At 39.2% G+C, this 14792-nt stretch overlaps 1 protein-coding gene and 1 long non-coding RNA gene across 8 annotated transcripts in view; one reads left to right on the top strand and one right to left on the bottom strand.

Moving 5' to 3' along the window:
• The window catches only part of SLC39A10 (solute carrier family 39 member 10), a 213437-nt gene that overhangs the window by 179106 nt on the left and 19539 nt on the right, over nucleotides 1-14792 (top strand). For 5 of the 7 annotated variants that reach the window (XM_052675029.1, XM_052675024.1, XM_052675026.1 and 2 more), the window contains exon 2: nucleotides 12889-13959. In XM_052675029.1, the coding sequence (XP_052530989.1) occupies nucleotides 12889-13959 (1071 nt within the window). Of the gene's footprint in view, nucleotides 1-7230; nucleotides 7253-12888; nucleotides 13960-14792 lie in introns of those variants that run through there. The other 2 variants (XM_052675028.1, XM_052675030.1) reach the window with 2 other exon arrangements.
• Nucleotides 9694-12427, bottom strand: LOC128076818 (uncharacterized). The gene is made up of 3 exons (XR_008204663.1): nucleotides 12216-12427; nucleotides 10222-11334; nucleotides 9694-9810 (listed from the first exon to the last, which is right to left on the bottom strand). It is a non-coding gene; the product is annotated as an uncharacterized LOC128076818 (long non-coding RNA).

Here is a 14792-nt window from a genome sequence, read left to right as displayed (position 1 = left end):
TTTTAATGCTGGGAGATAACTGGAAATGGTAATTGATTTACAGCTGATGATAGGATATCTGTATTTAGTTCCTCTTCTAACTGAGCTGGTTGCTAATAGAATACAGCCATACATTGTTTGGAGCATCAAAGCAAAACAAAGGAAAATATGCATAATCTTCTTTAAAACAATCCCTCATAGATGTTACCAATGTGATTCAGAATGCTGGTTTTAGCCTGTGTAGTGCAATAACAGTAGTAATACCACAGCCAAGGGGAACAGCGGGTGGGTATGCGTCTTACGGCTAACCACAGAATCACAGAATCACAGAATCACCCGGGTTGGAAGGGACCTCAAGGATCTTGTAGTTCCAGCCCCCCTGCCTAGCAGGGCCACCAAATGTACACATTCAGATCAGGTTGCCCAGGACCCTGACCAACCTGGCCTTGAACACGTCCAAGGACAGGGCATCCATAACCTCCCTGGGCAGCCCGTTCCAGGGCCTAACTACTCTCCTTGTAAAGAACTTCCCCCTAACACCCAACCTAAATCTTCCCTCCCTCAAGAGGGAAACCAAGTCTTACTGTGCCACCACGTGCACTGCTTCATTCGTACCAGGTACGGCGCAGGGCAGAAGAGCTTCATTACTGACAAGTGGAGTGTTGGACTCTGTTTTAAAGGTGACTGTGCTACTTCTCAAAGCTCTACGTAACTTATATAATGCGTTCTTGTAAAGGAAGGCCTCTCTTTTCATCAGACTCCACTGCATTGATAATTGCTCTCAGTCTATGAAATGCAAGCCATATCATTTTGGCCATGTTTTTTGCTAGAATTGTTGCAGAGCATTCACAGGAGCGTTTATTTGTGGCCTGAGTATCTGTCCATAGAAAACAGTATTTCAGCCTGGAAGTACATTTCCAAATTGTACTAGCTTACATTAAAACATCATGAATTATGAGTTATGTTTTATTATGTTATGAATTATGCAGTTACTTGACTTCAGTCCTGATAATATTTTATCTTTGCCTCACTACATTTCAGTGCTAAAAATGAAAGTATTCCCTTTTATGTAATACTTGATGTTATGCATAAACGGGCTCGAGTTCCAGTTCTTCCTGTTCTGAACTGTGCATGAGTTGTCTGGCAGAGGTGTACTGCCAGTGCTTGAATTGTTCAGTTTTAAACATTTGTTGAAAGCAGTGTGCCCAAGTGGCCAAGAAGGCTGTTGGCTTCTTGGCTTGTAGCAGGAGTGGCGTGGTGTGCGGGACAAGGGAAGTCATCCTGCCCCTGTACTCGGCATTGGTGAGGACGCACTTCAAGGACTGTGTTCAGTTTTGGGCACCTCAGTACAGAAAGGACATTGAGGTGCTGGAGCAGGTCCAAAGAAGGGAAACGAGGCTTGTGAAGAGCTTGGACAATGTGGCCTACGAGGAGAGACTGGGGAAAAGGAGGCTGAGGGGAGACCTTATTGCTCTTTTCCAATATCTGAAAGGTGCTTACAGCGAGAGTGGCATTGCTCTCTTCTCACTGGTGACAGGATGAGGGGAAATGGCCTCGAGTTGCACCAGAGTAAGTTTAGGTTGGGTATCAGGGAAAGCTTCTTTACAGAAAGGTGGTTAAGCACTGGAATAGGCCCTCCAAGAAGGTGGTTGAGTCGCCATCCCTGGGTGTGTTTAAAAAACATTTGGATGTGGTACTCAGAGACATGATTTAGCAGAGGGTTGTTAGAGTTGGGGTAGTTTGGCTAGATCATGGTTGCACCAGATGATCTTTAAGGTCTTTTCCAACCTGAGCAATTCCATGATTCTATGACACCATTTATTTCCACTAATTTCAGTAAATACACATTAGTTACAGTAGGTAGTATGTACAGCGTGTAGCATATTAGTCTAATGTGCCCATACCTAATTTCTTAGTACTTAGATATTCTGAACTATTCTACTTGCATGTTATCGAAGAACAGCTTTTATTGATTCATATGGTAAAACTTTTTATTCTTCTTTTTTTTCCCAAAGTTGTCTTTGAACTATAGGTAATGTGCGGTGTATGTTTGCACACCTTACTCTGCAAGATGTGGAGTCCCTACAGAAGTTCATTCTTAATGTTTTAGGGCAAAAATTCTCCTGCTAACTTTTTCTAGTCACGTAAGTTCTGCAACGGTGAGAGGAATGTGGGAGGTTTATGCTGACTCTTGGAAAAATGGAGCAGGATGGTACTTTATTGAGAATGCAACAATTGTACAAATTATTATTACTTCTATTTGGTTTGTATCAGACTTTGTGGATCGAATTAGTTGCAGTAAATCACTGTCTTTGTAGAGAACACTTGGTCTGCTCCTGTTCCCCATAGAAAGTGCTCAGTTGCCTGCACTAAACATCTGTATTAGTCTAATGAAGGAGTATATCGTGGTACTTTTTAGCCTTTGATGCATGAGAGTACATTCATAGACTAAAAGTTCTATAATTTAAGCTAAAACTCCATTTTAAAATGTATGGATTTAATATTTAAATGTTTTTTGTTGTTGTTAATTAGACAATTGACAAAATGATGTTTTGGAAGAAGACAATGTACTGCTTCTTTAAGTGAATGAAATTGAAAAATACAAATTATCACCTTGGGGAAAATTTAGCTTCTACAAATTTATTTTCTAGAACTTACTCTCTTGCTGCTTCTTGATGGCTAACTATGGATTTGGAGTCTGAACGTGAAAGGCAAAGGATTAATCACATTTTAGAAACATGCTATTTTCAGATGGACACAAGGAGCAGTGCATCGTTCTTCAAACAGAAGCTATGAAGAAAATAAAAACTTTTCAGGCAAATCCTTGCCTGTATCTTAACAAATATTATGTAGTAGTTCCGAGCAGTGACTGACGAACAGTGAAATGCTGTATCTCAGATGCTCTGTTGCTTTTGTTTTGTTTTCACTTTTCTTGATCATAAACAAAGCTTGATCCTTAGTGTTGTTACCTCACAGTCCTATTACTGGTAACACACGTGTCAAGAGTCACAAATATGTTATAAAAGTTAAAAGCTGGGTATGAACAAGTATGTGTAGCTTAATCAGAAACTGATAAATAGTGAATTTAGCAAATCAGATATGGAATGTGTGTGTGTGGGGGGGGGGGGGGGGGGGTATTTCAGCCTTTTCAGAGCATCAGGTTATGAGATTTTCTTGTTTACTGGAGCTGTGCTGTAGCTGCAGCTAGTTTTGGATGGTGTCAGTGCCAAGTAGGTAACATACCTACTGAAGTATTTCAGTTTCATAACCTGGCAGCTTGATAGAAGATGGCATGTTATTCCCATGACTAAGTACCATAATAACTTCAATGAGTAAACTGTTGTGCCTCTGGAAACGTAAAAAACAAAGCCTCAGACTCCTTAACAGGTCACATTACCATTTGGTACCTTCAGCTGTGGTTAACCATAGAATCAAACATTTGACTCTTTTTGGGATTAAGTGGTCAGATTGTTTATGTTTAATAAATTCTTGAACTGAGCTACTTTGAACGTTACAAGTCAAATAAATTTGTAGGTGTGAATGGACTTAATATTGCAGAAAAGTTGTCCAACCTTGGTCTTATATGGTGTGTTGGATAGCTTTAGCATATCCATGGAATCCGCCTGTTACAGAAACTCATCTTTATGTTCTGTGATTGTTAAGTATTTCTGAGGTGGAACTTGTGGAATGATGGTCATGACCCATTAATACCCCTGGAATTTAGAGGCGGAGCCAGTCTGCTTTTCAGCTGCTTTTAACTAATCAGTGAAAAGAGCATAAAGCATCTTTCTCAGAGAAATCAGATAACATGCAGTTTCAGTGGTAAGCTGCCAAACCGTTCCTGTTACTCCAGAAGTGGAAAAACAAAGCTTTTTTTGTACTACTCTGTGTAGAATGTCTTTTTATAGTTCGGATTGTCTTTTCTTCCAGAATCATAGATTTGTTTCAAGATAAACTTATAATTCTTTGTGTTAAATGTTAGAGACAGCAAATAGCCCTTTTCTGTTGTTGTTGTTCTCTTGCTTTTTACACATTCTTAAAAAAAACCAGTATCTTCTGGTTTCAGCTTGTGGGGAGGATGTATCAAAGCACTGATAGAATGTGGTATTTATTTTCCACAGCTTTGAGAAGTAATGGAATCACGTAAACTGAAGAAAGCTGCCAATAGTAGTTTGAAAAACGAAACAAAGATGGAAGATCTAAGTGAAGTCAGAAATGTCCTGATGATCCCATTGAGAAGGGTGGTGACTTCGATAGCGCAGAATCAAATCAGCAGTTAGTGCAGAAAAATCTGTATAAATTAAAATAGGGAAGGCACGGTGATGCATAAGGATGTGAATAGCATCCACATTTCAGATATTGGAAGGAGAGTGTACAGAGTGAAAACAAAAGCTAGAAACTGCTATTAGATCAAGTTGGAATGCTACACAGCGTGTTCTAGGCTGGGTGCATCTGGCTGCGGTGCAGTTCTTGTAAAACTGATTGCAGCCTTACTCTTCGCAGTGTTTCTCTTTGCTCATCTGCGTTGCTGTTTGGCTGTTTGTGCACTTATGAGATGATAGACACGGGGAAGTGCATACAGACAGCAGCTTTTAAGTTTTTGTACTTTGCTTTATTGAAAATTATTTAACTGAGAAGACAGTTCTACTGGCACTTCAGATCAAGTCCACAAGGATTCTGCTTTCTTTCTCCTTTTCTGTCTCTAATGTTGTAGTATGAATAATAATGGCATTAAGTACAGTGCTTTTGTTCAGTCACCTGGAAGCTGTGCACCTGCAAAGTCGTTTCAATAACTTGATAAGCAAATACCATAGTTCATTGTTTTTAGTGATTTTTTTAGTTTTTAAGCTAATGGTTGTTTTTATGTGCTTGAGCGTTGTCATCACACAGTCCTGTAATAGGTAGCCCTGCAGAGTTTTAGCAATAGTCTTGGCTCAAATCAGTGAGTGCTAGGCATCATGACTTCTGTTGAAGTCTACTTGGAATGAGACAGAAATGGCACATTCAGATTCAGCTGGCTAATCATTGGGCTGATCTTCCTGTTGAAATATGTACAGCTATTTTTTGACACAGATCAGGCAAGTTAAATGTTATTTTTCAATCTGCTGAGATGTCTTTATGAAGATTTATTTGCTTTAAAATTGTAGAAATGATCATTAAGCACCTTCAGCTGGCAGAGCACGTATGAGGGAAGCATGCCTCGGTCCTGTTTTTCAATGGCTTTTGTGGTTGGTGTCTGTTAATAACTATTTTTGGAAAAGTGAGAGGAGCTATCAGCTAATAGTAGAGGTGTTGAATTCTTGCTTTGATTGGAGCTGCAATGGATTGTTTTAATTGTGATCATTTAGCAATTAAAAGCTTACCAAAGGCATGCCTTTATCCTTTTTGATGTCATGCAAGTGTTCTAAGGTACTGTAAGGATGAGATAGACACAGTGATTTAAGTCACAGCAAGAACAAACATACTGCCGCTGGTCTTAATGCTTCATTATAAACATTCTTATATTCTGTGTTGTGGAGAGAATTAGAGAAGTTTTTCCAGAATGACTTTCAATTTAAAGGTTGTTGTTTTGTTTTTATGATTTGAGTACATTTTGAGGTAGCTGGTTGTGTTTGCACTGAAATGGGCTGTTGGGCTGCAAATCAGCCAGCTCTGGTGCTGCCACCAAAGGCAAGGTTGCCTTTTTTTATTTTTTTTTTATTTTTTTGTGGGGACTGCAGTGTTTGTGCAGCTGCACAGTGAAGCAGATAGGAGAAGCAATCTGTCTTAAAAATAATCTTTTCTTTTTCTGAGCTGTTTTTCAGCAGAATCTAATTGTACAGCTGCCCAGTGGACAGATCAGCAAACAAATCTACTGGTATACAAAAATGGTTTTATGGGAATGAATGAATGAATGAATGAAGCAGCAGGGCAGGGCTGCCATAGGTGCAACAGCATCTTAAAATATTTGTTAAACTTCAGCCTTAGCTCTGATAAAAACATTTGCTCATTTTCAGTGGAAAAATGAAGTTCTAAAATGCAAGCGTACCTGGTTATTTTTTTCAGGATTGCATTCTTACAAGCACAGGCATTACAGAACGTAACTAAAAAATGAGATGTTGACACAAGATCATGCCAGCTTCACTGTAAGTGTTGTGTGTTAATAATGCCTTATAAACTATATCAAGTTCATATACAAAACACAGGAAAGTTGCGTATAAGCAGATCTGATACTTAAAGAACATGATCTGTTTTGATGGCTTATATAATATTTTGAGCTGTAAGAAGGATCCCGTATTCAGCAATTCATTGCAAGTAATTGTCCTTTTGAGGAAGGCGGCCCAGTTATTTTCTCTTCTAAATAAAACAAATGCCCCTTTCTGTACAACTGAGCTACTAGATTACAAGTGCATTAATTTGGGATTATTTTCTAGTGTGCTTGGGCTTTGGTATTTCGAGTACTTCAGATTTCCAGTTTTGAGACTGTGTTTACAATGTGTTCAGTTATGCGTAAATGCTTTCCATGCTATATGTCTTATCTGGTATTAACTTAGCAAATATGGCTTGGATCAATTAGTTGATGGTCTGTTCCTGCAGAGTGCCCCTCCTACTGGGCTGTAGGTTCTCAACTGAATGAGTTTCACTTACATCCACAAACCTGTTTCGCTGAATTTGGGGCTGGAACCAAATACAGAAGATGAGTGAGAACTAAAGATACAGGCTGTAAACTGTAACTTCTTATGTCTGCAGAGTGTTTGTATTGCTGGAGTTCACATTGGCAAAAGACTGTTAAAACAAAATGAGATTAGTGTTTATTTAAGTACTTTTGTGGATTTCTTTAGTGTTGTTACAGGGAATATTTTGATTTATCTTTGAGGTATTTTTTTAAAATCCCTTACCTTGAAAATGAGTATTGGATTAGTAGGAAATAACACTCTGGCATTTGCTTAAAACTGGAAATTTAGGAAATGAAGAGTAGATTATTTGAGTTGCTAGATCCAGGAGTTTCTGGACAGAGAAATAGCGTGGAATATTGGAGGAGTAGGGGAGCTGCAGGCACTGTTTTTGCTTGTGAATTTGAGTAAACGTCTGCGATGTGGGAATCTTAAATTCTAGGAAGAACAAGGAAGTGCCTTTATGCGCCAGTACTGCTAATTCAAGAAATGTGCATCTCACATATACAGGAAAAAAAAGACGTTTTTCAAACTCTTTTTACTCTGAGAAGTTGTTACTAGAACCTAATGACAGAAGTGCTTCAACTATCAGTACTGAACAAAGAGAGCATCTTGGTTTGGTAAGAATATTGCTTTGTCTGTTTGTCCTTCTCTGTTCTCTCTTATTTTAGCTGACATTGTGTGTTCGGTATCTGTGCCATTTGCAGCTTCTGGAGGTTGATCAAGTCCTGTAAGGTACTTGGATCATCAAGGCATTCATCGAGGCAGACTGCTCTGAGAGGAGTCTGAGCTGTCTTTGAAATCATTTTTGATTCTTTTTCAGACAGTTTAAATAACTTGATCCTCTGCAGATAGAATAAAAAGGCAGAACATTGTTACTAGAAAGCATGGAAAGAAAATTAAAAGGGAGAAATTTAAATGAATACTTGCAAGGGCAGAAATCCGATACATTAATTTCAAATGTTTCTGTTAATTGAAATCGTTGGGAAGGAACAAGACAAAAAAGAGGGGGGAGAAGTTGAGCACTTAGATTAGTCGGTGTTTGCGTACTAAGAAAAATGCTGTAATATATGGGTTGTGAGCACTTCAATGATATACCCAGTTGTCACCTGAGCTTGAATTTTACATGACCGAGTTATTGGAATCCAAGGGTGCTTCTTTAAGTCAGACCTAGCTGTCAGACTAGTTTTCTACTTTCAGTGAAGCAGTTGATGATAAACAAAAATGTCCCTCCAAATAATCTTCCTATTCTGGACTTTAATATACTTACATATACTTTCTTTCCACATACCTTTCATGCTACAGGTATTAAATGGAAGAGCAGTTGAAATGGTAGGGACTGTGAAACATTTCAGGAATTCAAAGGAAGACAAGTGAGAAAGTCTCTAATAATACCCACTTTGATTAGAGGTGCATTTATTCCAATAGAGGAAATGCCAGAAGGAATGGGGTGGCATAAGAGATGGTGTGAGTTTTCCATACAGAGCAGGTAAATGATGCTGATGTTGTGCTCAGATTCTTTGGCTTCCCATTTTAAAGCTGTGTTTATGGGTATGCAGTCAGAACTGCATTGGGTTGGAATGATTTGCTAGCACTGAATGAGGGGGCATTGGGGTGCATTTGGCAGCCCTGTTTGCATTTCCTTAAATGTCAGCAGGCACAGCAGGGCCGTTTATTTTGCCCGGTGTACATGTGCACGGCTGTTCTAACTTTGCAGCATGACTTCAGGTGGGTTTGTCCCACTGCCTGAACGCATCCCAAAAGACCAGCCTCGTTCTTGTTGGCAGCAGGTACCATTAGCTCCTGCTCTGGCCTGCCAGTTTTGGCTGCTGTGGTTTCTGACCCAGGCCACAGCTCAGGATGTTTGCTCGTGTTTCTGTCCCCGCTGGGTGCCCAGCCATGCCTATGCTGTTGAGGAAAGAAGGATGGGCAGCAGGAATCACAAGTGCATAAAGTAAGGCCAAGGTTGGCAACTATAATAGCTGAAATCTTTTCCACGTACGTAGCCTCGTCCTCAGGCTGCCTTTCTGTGGTCTTTTGAAAGGATTCAAGGCTCATAATGTGCTTATGCTGAAGTGAGCCATGTACAGTTCTGTGTCACTGAAGTGTATCAGATGTGGACTTGTGATTTCTGATGTTATATGCGTACGAATACTGATGGACATACTGCAGGGTGGGAGCTGTTCATAATTGTCTAGCAACTAATGACGCTTGTGTAAAAACAAAACAAATAACCTACTCTTATAAGTTCTTCTATTAGAGACTTTTTAGGATACAGATGTTTATTTTGTAAGCATCTTCTGTAAGGCAAGAATTGAAATAGAAGATAAAAAAGACTGTCTTAGAATTAAAAATATTGTGCCAAGGTCATTATTAGATGTCTACTTTCAATAAAACTAAATTGATTGTGAAATAAGTGATACGCTCATCTCTTGAGTTTGAGCAGTGAATCGTGATCATAGACGACAAACTTTTAACCATTGGGACGTGGAGAAAAGGTACCATTGAAAGCTAAATACCACAATTATACATGCATGACTGAAATTTCAAAGTAATGTGTTAGTAGTATTGTGTGAGACAGTCACATGAAAAAGATCATGAGGTTGTGAACAGGATTATGATCATGCTTATCGTGCTTTAGTCATGAATTTCCTGATGGACACATTTTAGTCTGAATTGTGCTGGTTTAAATGGGAATAGTTTTGCTTTGCCTATTCTAGTTATATTACCGTTACGTGGCAAAGGGGAAGACAAGGTATCTTACCTTCAAACGTAGCGTGCATTCATTAACTGAATTTGCTTACAGCTAAGATGGTGGTTTTGGTACTGAGAAACAGAACAGTTAAAGAAAGAATAAACAACTAAAGAGTTACAGTACGCTGTATGCGCTTACATACTCCTGCGGCATGCAGACAAGCATGTATACACGTCTTTCTCTCAGGGCTTTCATCTATCTTGAGTACATCTGTACTGCTTACTTCAGCCCTTGAACCCGCTCTTTACATTGAGTAACGTTCCACATTGTAAATCCTCATTTAATGAAAATCAATGTATTCTTATAGAAATGCGGAGCTCTGCTGATCTGTAATCAGCCAGGTGCCCGATCCAGTGCCTTTACGTACTGCCAAGTATTCTGCTTACAGGGATGACACAAATCATAGAGCCCAGGTCTTCCAGCCTGCATGGAAAAGAGTACAGGTCTTTATCTGACGGCTTTGGAATGAGTTTCCAGATAGTTGTGCGGTCTGAGGGTTGGCTCAGTCCAATGATTCTTGGATGGAGGTTTGTAACCTGTTTCTTTCCGCTCCATCAGCAGCAACTTATGTGCTTAACCATTTTCTCAGAGGAGAGTGGAAGGGCTTCTGGAAGGCATTTTGGGATGCTTCTAATGTTTCTTGTTTAATCCCACTGTTAAATTGTTTCTGTGAGTGAAAGAAAAGACTGCACAGAAGTCTTCTCAATAAATTTTGGGGGTGTGCTCATCCTACTAAAGTTCTGAAAATGTTTGTCAGAGCCCTGAACTCAGACTGCAGTGATTACAAACTCCTAATAGAAGAGCTGGTTATGTAGGTGTAATGTAAATGATTACCTGTGTATCTTTCTGATGTTCCTGGGATCTTTTTTGATACAGATTGTTCCAGTTGACATATACCCTGCTGGTCTTACATCTCTTACCAGCTTAAAAGAAGATTCTGCTCTCTTTATTTTTTTCTTTTTTTTTTTTTTTTAAAGCATTTAAGTTTCCAGAAGGTGAATTTTCATCTTCTATATTTATAGAAGTTTATGGAAGAAAACCTTTTCTCTAATTTAGTGTTTTAACTCATTAATTTGCTTTATAAAGGTACAAAAAGGAAACCCTTTCCTATTTTCAGTTCTGTTATCTCTCAACCTGTTGCAGTTACAGATTCTTGTATGATATGTGTGCCTGTACAGTAATGTGATTCCAAGTGCTTAAATGCAAAGCATCAAGCTAATATTTTAAGAAATTAAAATGGATAGGAAATGGTGTGGTTTGTTGTAAAGCAGTTTTCTGCGTTTCACTTTCGCAGAACACAGCATCAGGGCTAGAGAAGAACAAGCGCATACACCATTTGTTGTATGAAACTCCATCTCATTCTAGGAGAGTTTGATCAGCTCTAGTTGAGGTGCACACAGGGAGCAAAAATTGCTTTTGGTGTAAAACAGGCTCCAAGTATACCTGATGTATTTGCCTAATACTTTGCTAGGGTGTCTTGACAGTATATGGATGTATAAAAAACAGGGTGGATGGATTCCTGTTCTTATCCTTTGTCAGCTCTCATTTCTTCCTCAATCATCTTGAATATATAAGTAGTTGTGTGTAAAAAGCCTACTTCTGTGCTTATTATATTTATTTTTACTTTTTAGTCAGCAAAATGTTTAAATAACTTGCAAGCTCCATGCTTCTTTCTTCTTTTTGTATGTTCCTTTCTTGATGGGAGGGTGTCACAGAATTGTAGGGGTCAAAAGGGACCTCTGGACATCGTCCAGGCCAGCCCCACACAGCAGCTCACACAGGAAAGCATGCAGGCAGGTTTTGATGATCTCCAAAGAAGACTCCACCACCTTTCCCGCAGCCTGCTCCAGCACTCTGTCACCCTCACAATAAAGATGTTCTTCCTTACATTCTTATGGAAATTCCTGTGCTGCAGTCCGTGCCTGTTACATGCATCTAGAAGAAATGCTGTAAATAGTACACAATTTACTTTGTCTTGTACCACGGGGTACAATTAAGTGTTATTAGAAAGCTTTGATAGTGCTTGAATGATGGCTTTAACATCTCTATTAGAGAATATTCTCTGCACAGAATAAGTCTCTAGAACTTAGACATCACAAGATGTAGTTCTTGGTTTGTTCTTCAGCTTTTAATATCATTGCCAAATGTCATTGCCAAATGTGTGTCTTTTTCTTAAAGTTTCTTTTGTAATAATTATTCAAATATTTGGTTGTGGGTTTTTTTTGTTAGCAGATTTTAGAAAATATTTTGTGAAGGTAATTAATTGTTTCCAAATCTGAATACACATTAAATCTTATATTGGGTCTTCATTATTACCTGATGTTGAACATTGTTTCTTACATTTGATACAAGGTAGCAGATGACATTGCTTTGATGTTGTAATTTCTGAAGAACAGTGCAAACTGTGTGTGTGTCCGCATAATGGTATTTTTCAAGTTGTGTGGAGGGACATACTTTTATATGAAATAGAACCTGATTTTTAAACAAACGTCCACATAGATATTTGAGATCGGTTAACTTATCTAAGTAAAACATACTAAAAAGAGAACAAAATCCATTAGGAATACTATGACATTGGTTAATGAGAACTTGTTTTGAAATCACTGTTCACTGATGTAAGTTAGGAGTTGTGCAGTGTGTGTTTATTGGAAGCAATTCAGCTGCACGTGAAAGAGCAAACGATACTTGAGTGTTTGTATAATCAAGATGTTATAATCGCAATATAATTGTATAATCAACAGATATCAAGATGTTATAATCGCAATATAATCAAGAGAATTAGGCAAAGTAGACAACGATCACAAAAGAGAATAAGTGGAAGAGCTTACCCTTCAGCTGAGCTCACCAGAAAACACCAAGAGAGGTGATCTCCGGAGGAGATCCTTCCCCGCTGGTAGCCAGCTCTTAAATAGGTCTAGGAGGGGTGGAGCCTGGCTCCACCCCCTTCCGGCAGCACAGGTGAATTGCCTTCACCTGTGCTCCTCTGGCTGACTCATGGCTCTCCTCAGGTGATCAATCAGGAGTTCAGGCCGTGACTCAGCAGTTCCCATACAGTGTTCAACTCTATTATCTTCCCATCATCGCCATAAATAAGAAAATACAGACTGCGGTGTTATTTTGAGTGTTTTTATTCTTTAACTTGTGCCTTACTGAGATTTCTCGGTATTACCAGTTACCACAGGCACAGATGCTCCTGAAAACAGAAGCAGGAAAGTTCTGTTCTGACTGACTGTAAACGCTGAACTTGTACTTGCAGCTTATAACTGCCTCCTGTAAGCGTGGCATATGAGACTACGGATCTGAAATGCACAGAGCTTGTCTTCTCACTGTTGAATAAGGAGTGTATTAATACAGTATCTGAAGTCAAAAATTGTTATTCTGTTAATGCTAACTAATATCTAAAAAGATTTGAGTCATTCTGTTGGTGCAAATAAGTACTGGGATGATTATAATCCTGAGACTGTTTTTACACCTAACTGCCTCCTTTTGTGTTTCTTGTAGGAAACAGAGATGAAGGTACACATGCACACAAAATTTTGCATCGTTTGTTTGCTGACATTTATCTTTCATCAGTGCAATCATTGCCATAAAGATGGACGTGACCGTGGTCCTGAAGAGGGACACGAAGACCACCATAACTGCTATCAGATCTCAGAGACACCCTACCACCAGACTGCGGGATCGGAATCCATGCCGAGTAAATTTTCAACATCGGAAGCTGAAAAGGAACAGAAATACTACATTGAAAAAATCTTTGATCGTTACGGCGAAAATGGAAGATTATCCTTTTTTGGCCTGGAGAAACTGTTAACGAGCCTTGGTTTAGGAGAAGTAAAAGTAGTAGTGATAAATCATGATGATATTGGCCACGATCATGTTTCTCACCTATATGCTTTAGAAGTACAGGAAGGAAAGCATTTGCACACTCATAACCATCCTCATAGCCACTCCGATTCAGAAAACCAAACCGTGGTTGGTATGGCTGAAAAGAAAAATCATAAATGTAACTCTGAGAGAGATGCAGTAGTGTCATCTATAAAAGGTGATGGTAAACGTATTCACGACCAGAGTCACCATCACCATCATCACCACCCTCATCCGCATCATCATCTCGACCATAACGGTACGCATCATTCTCGTAATGATTCAGTTACTCACAGTGATCACGGAGAGCAGAATCACGGGCCTTCCACAGAAACCAACACCACCCAGGATCAGCGTGAAAGAAAACAGCGGAAACAGAAGAAGAAACGAAAGAAAATTAGTGAGACTTCAGGAGATAATACTCAAGACTGTCCTCCAAACCATCACCTAGGTGATCAGTGTGAGCACAATCGTGTTCATAAACACGATCATGTACACGATGCGTCTCACTTTCATGCGCACCATCGTGAACACAGTGGCGATCTTTCCACTAATCACGGACATCAGGATTCCAGCCTGGGTAGTGAGGATGGGCATCACCATACCAGCAAGCGAGAGGCACCTTGTAAGCACACAGGTGTACGAAAACACACTATTTCAGCACGTGGTCATAAGGATCGTAATGAAGACGAACGCGATTGTGAAGAGGTGAGTATGAAATGGAGAACTGGTAGGTCCGCTTTTGCTGTTATTAAGTAAGACTTGAAGATGCTTACCCACAAATGAAGCAGAATGAACTGTTCTGCCTTCCCGTCACCCATCTTTTTCAGGTTATATTGCCTACTTGTCTCTGTTTAAAGGGTGAGGACATACTTAAAGCATTCTAATGTACCTTGTTCGCAAGTGGTGGTTGTTGTTATTGTTTGTTTTTTTCCTCCAATATTCAGGAGTACATCTTTTTTTTTTTTTTTGTTATTGTGCTTTTTGGACTTTCTGAATCGGAGACTATTTACATTTTTGGAAGCTGCACAGAGACTTTTTCCCAAGATAAGAATGCGTATTTTCCAACGTGCTTGTTTCTTTGTTCTGAAAGATTGTGAAGCAATATAGATGCAATTTCTGTTGTACCGCACATGGTGTAAGCTCTTTCTCCCATTACTCTTTTCGGCATCCGCTATTTTGTCCAGGTCCATAAATTCACTGTCCCTATCCCCTCACAGTTTACAGCAGGACGGTTTGACTACGTGGTTTTAAGTATAGCAGTATAAAAAGGGATGGAGTGAGTGACGAGTTAGTTTTTAACGTTAATTGCAAAGGGAAACTCTAAACACAAGAGCATTAATGGCTGAAAGCGAAGTATTAGGAAACCTGGCTTGGATTGATTTATGTTCTGTTCCTTTCTTCTTGCTCTTTCTTTACTGCTTGTACTGTGTAACTGTTAGAAGGAAAATTTGCTTTCACTGACATTTATCAAAAATTACATATACATTTGGGGACTGAGTTGTATAATCCGACAGTTTGTTCCTCTTCAAAACAGCTTA

The sequence above is a fragment of the Tympanuchus pallidicinctus genome, unplaced genomic scaffold, assembly GCF_026119805.1.
Source record: "Tympanuchus pallidicinctus isolate F22 unplaced genomic scaffold, pur_lepc_1.0 scaffold15, whole genome shotgun sequence".
In the NCBI taxonomy this organism is placed as follows: Eukaryota; Metazoa; Chordata; class Aves; order Galliformes; family Phasianidae; genus Tympanuchus; species Tympanuchus pallidicinctus.
Note: the sequence above shows the minus strand (reverse complement) of the source record. Positions and strands in the feature narration are given on the sequence as shown.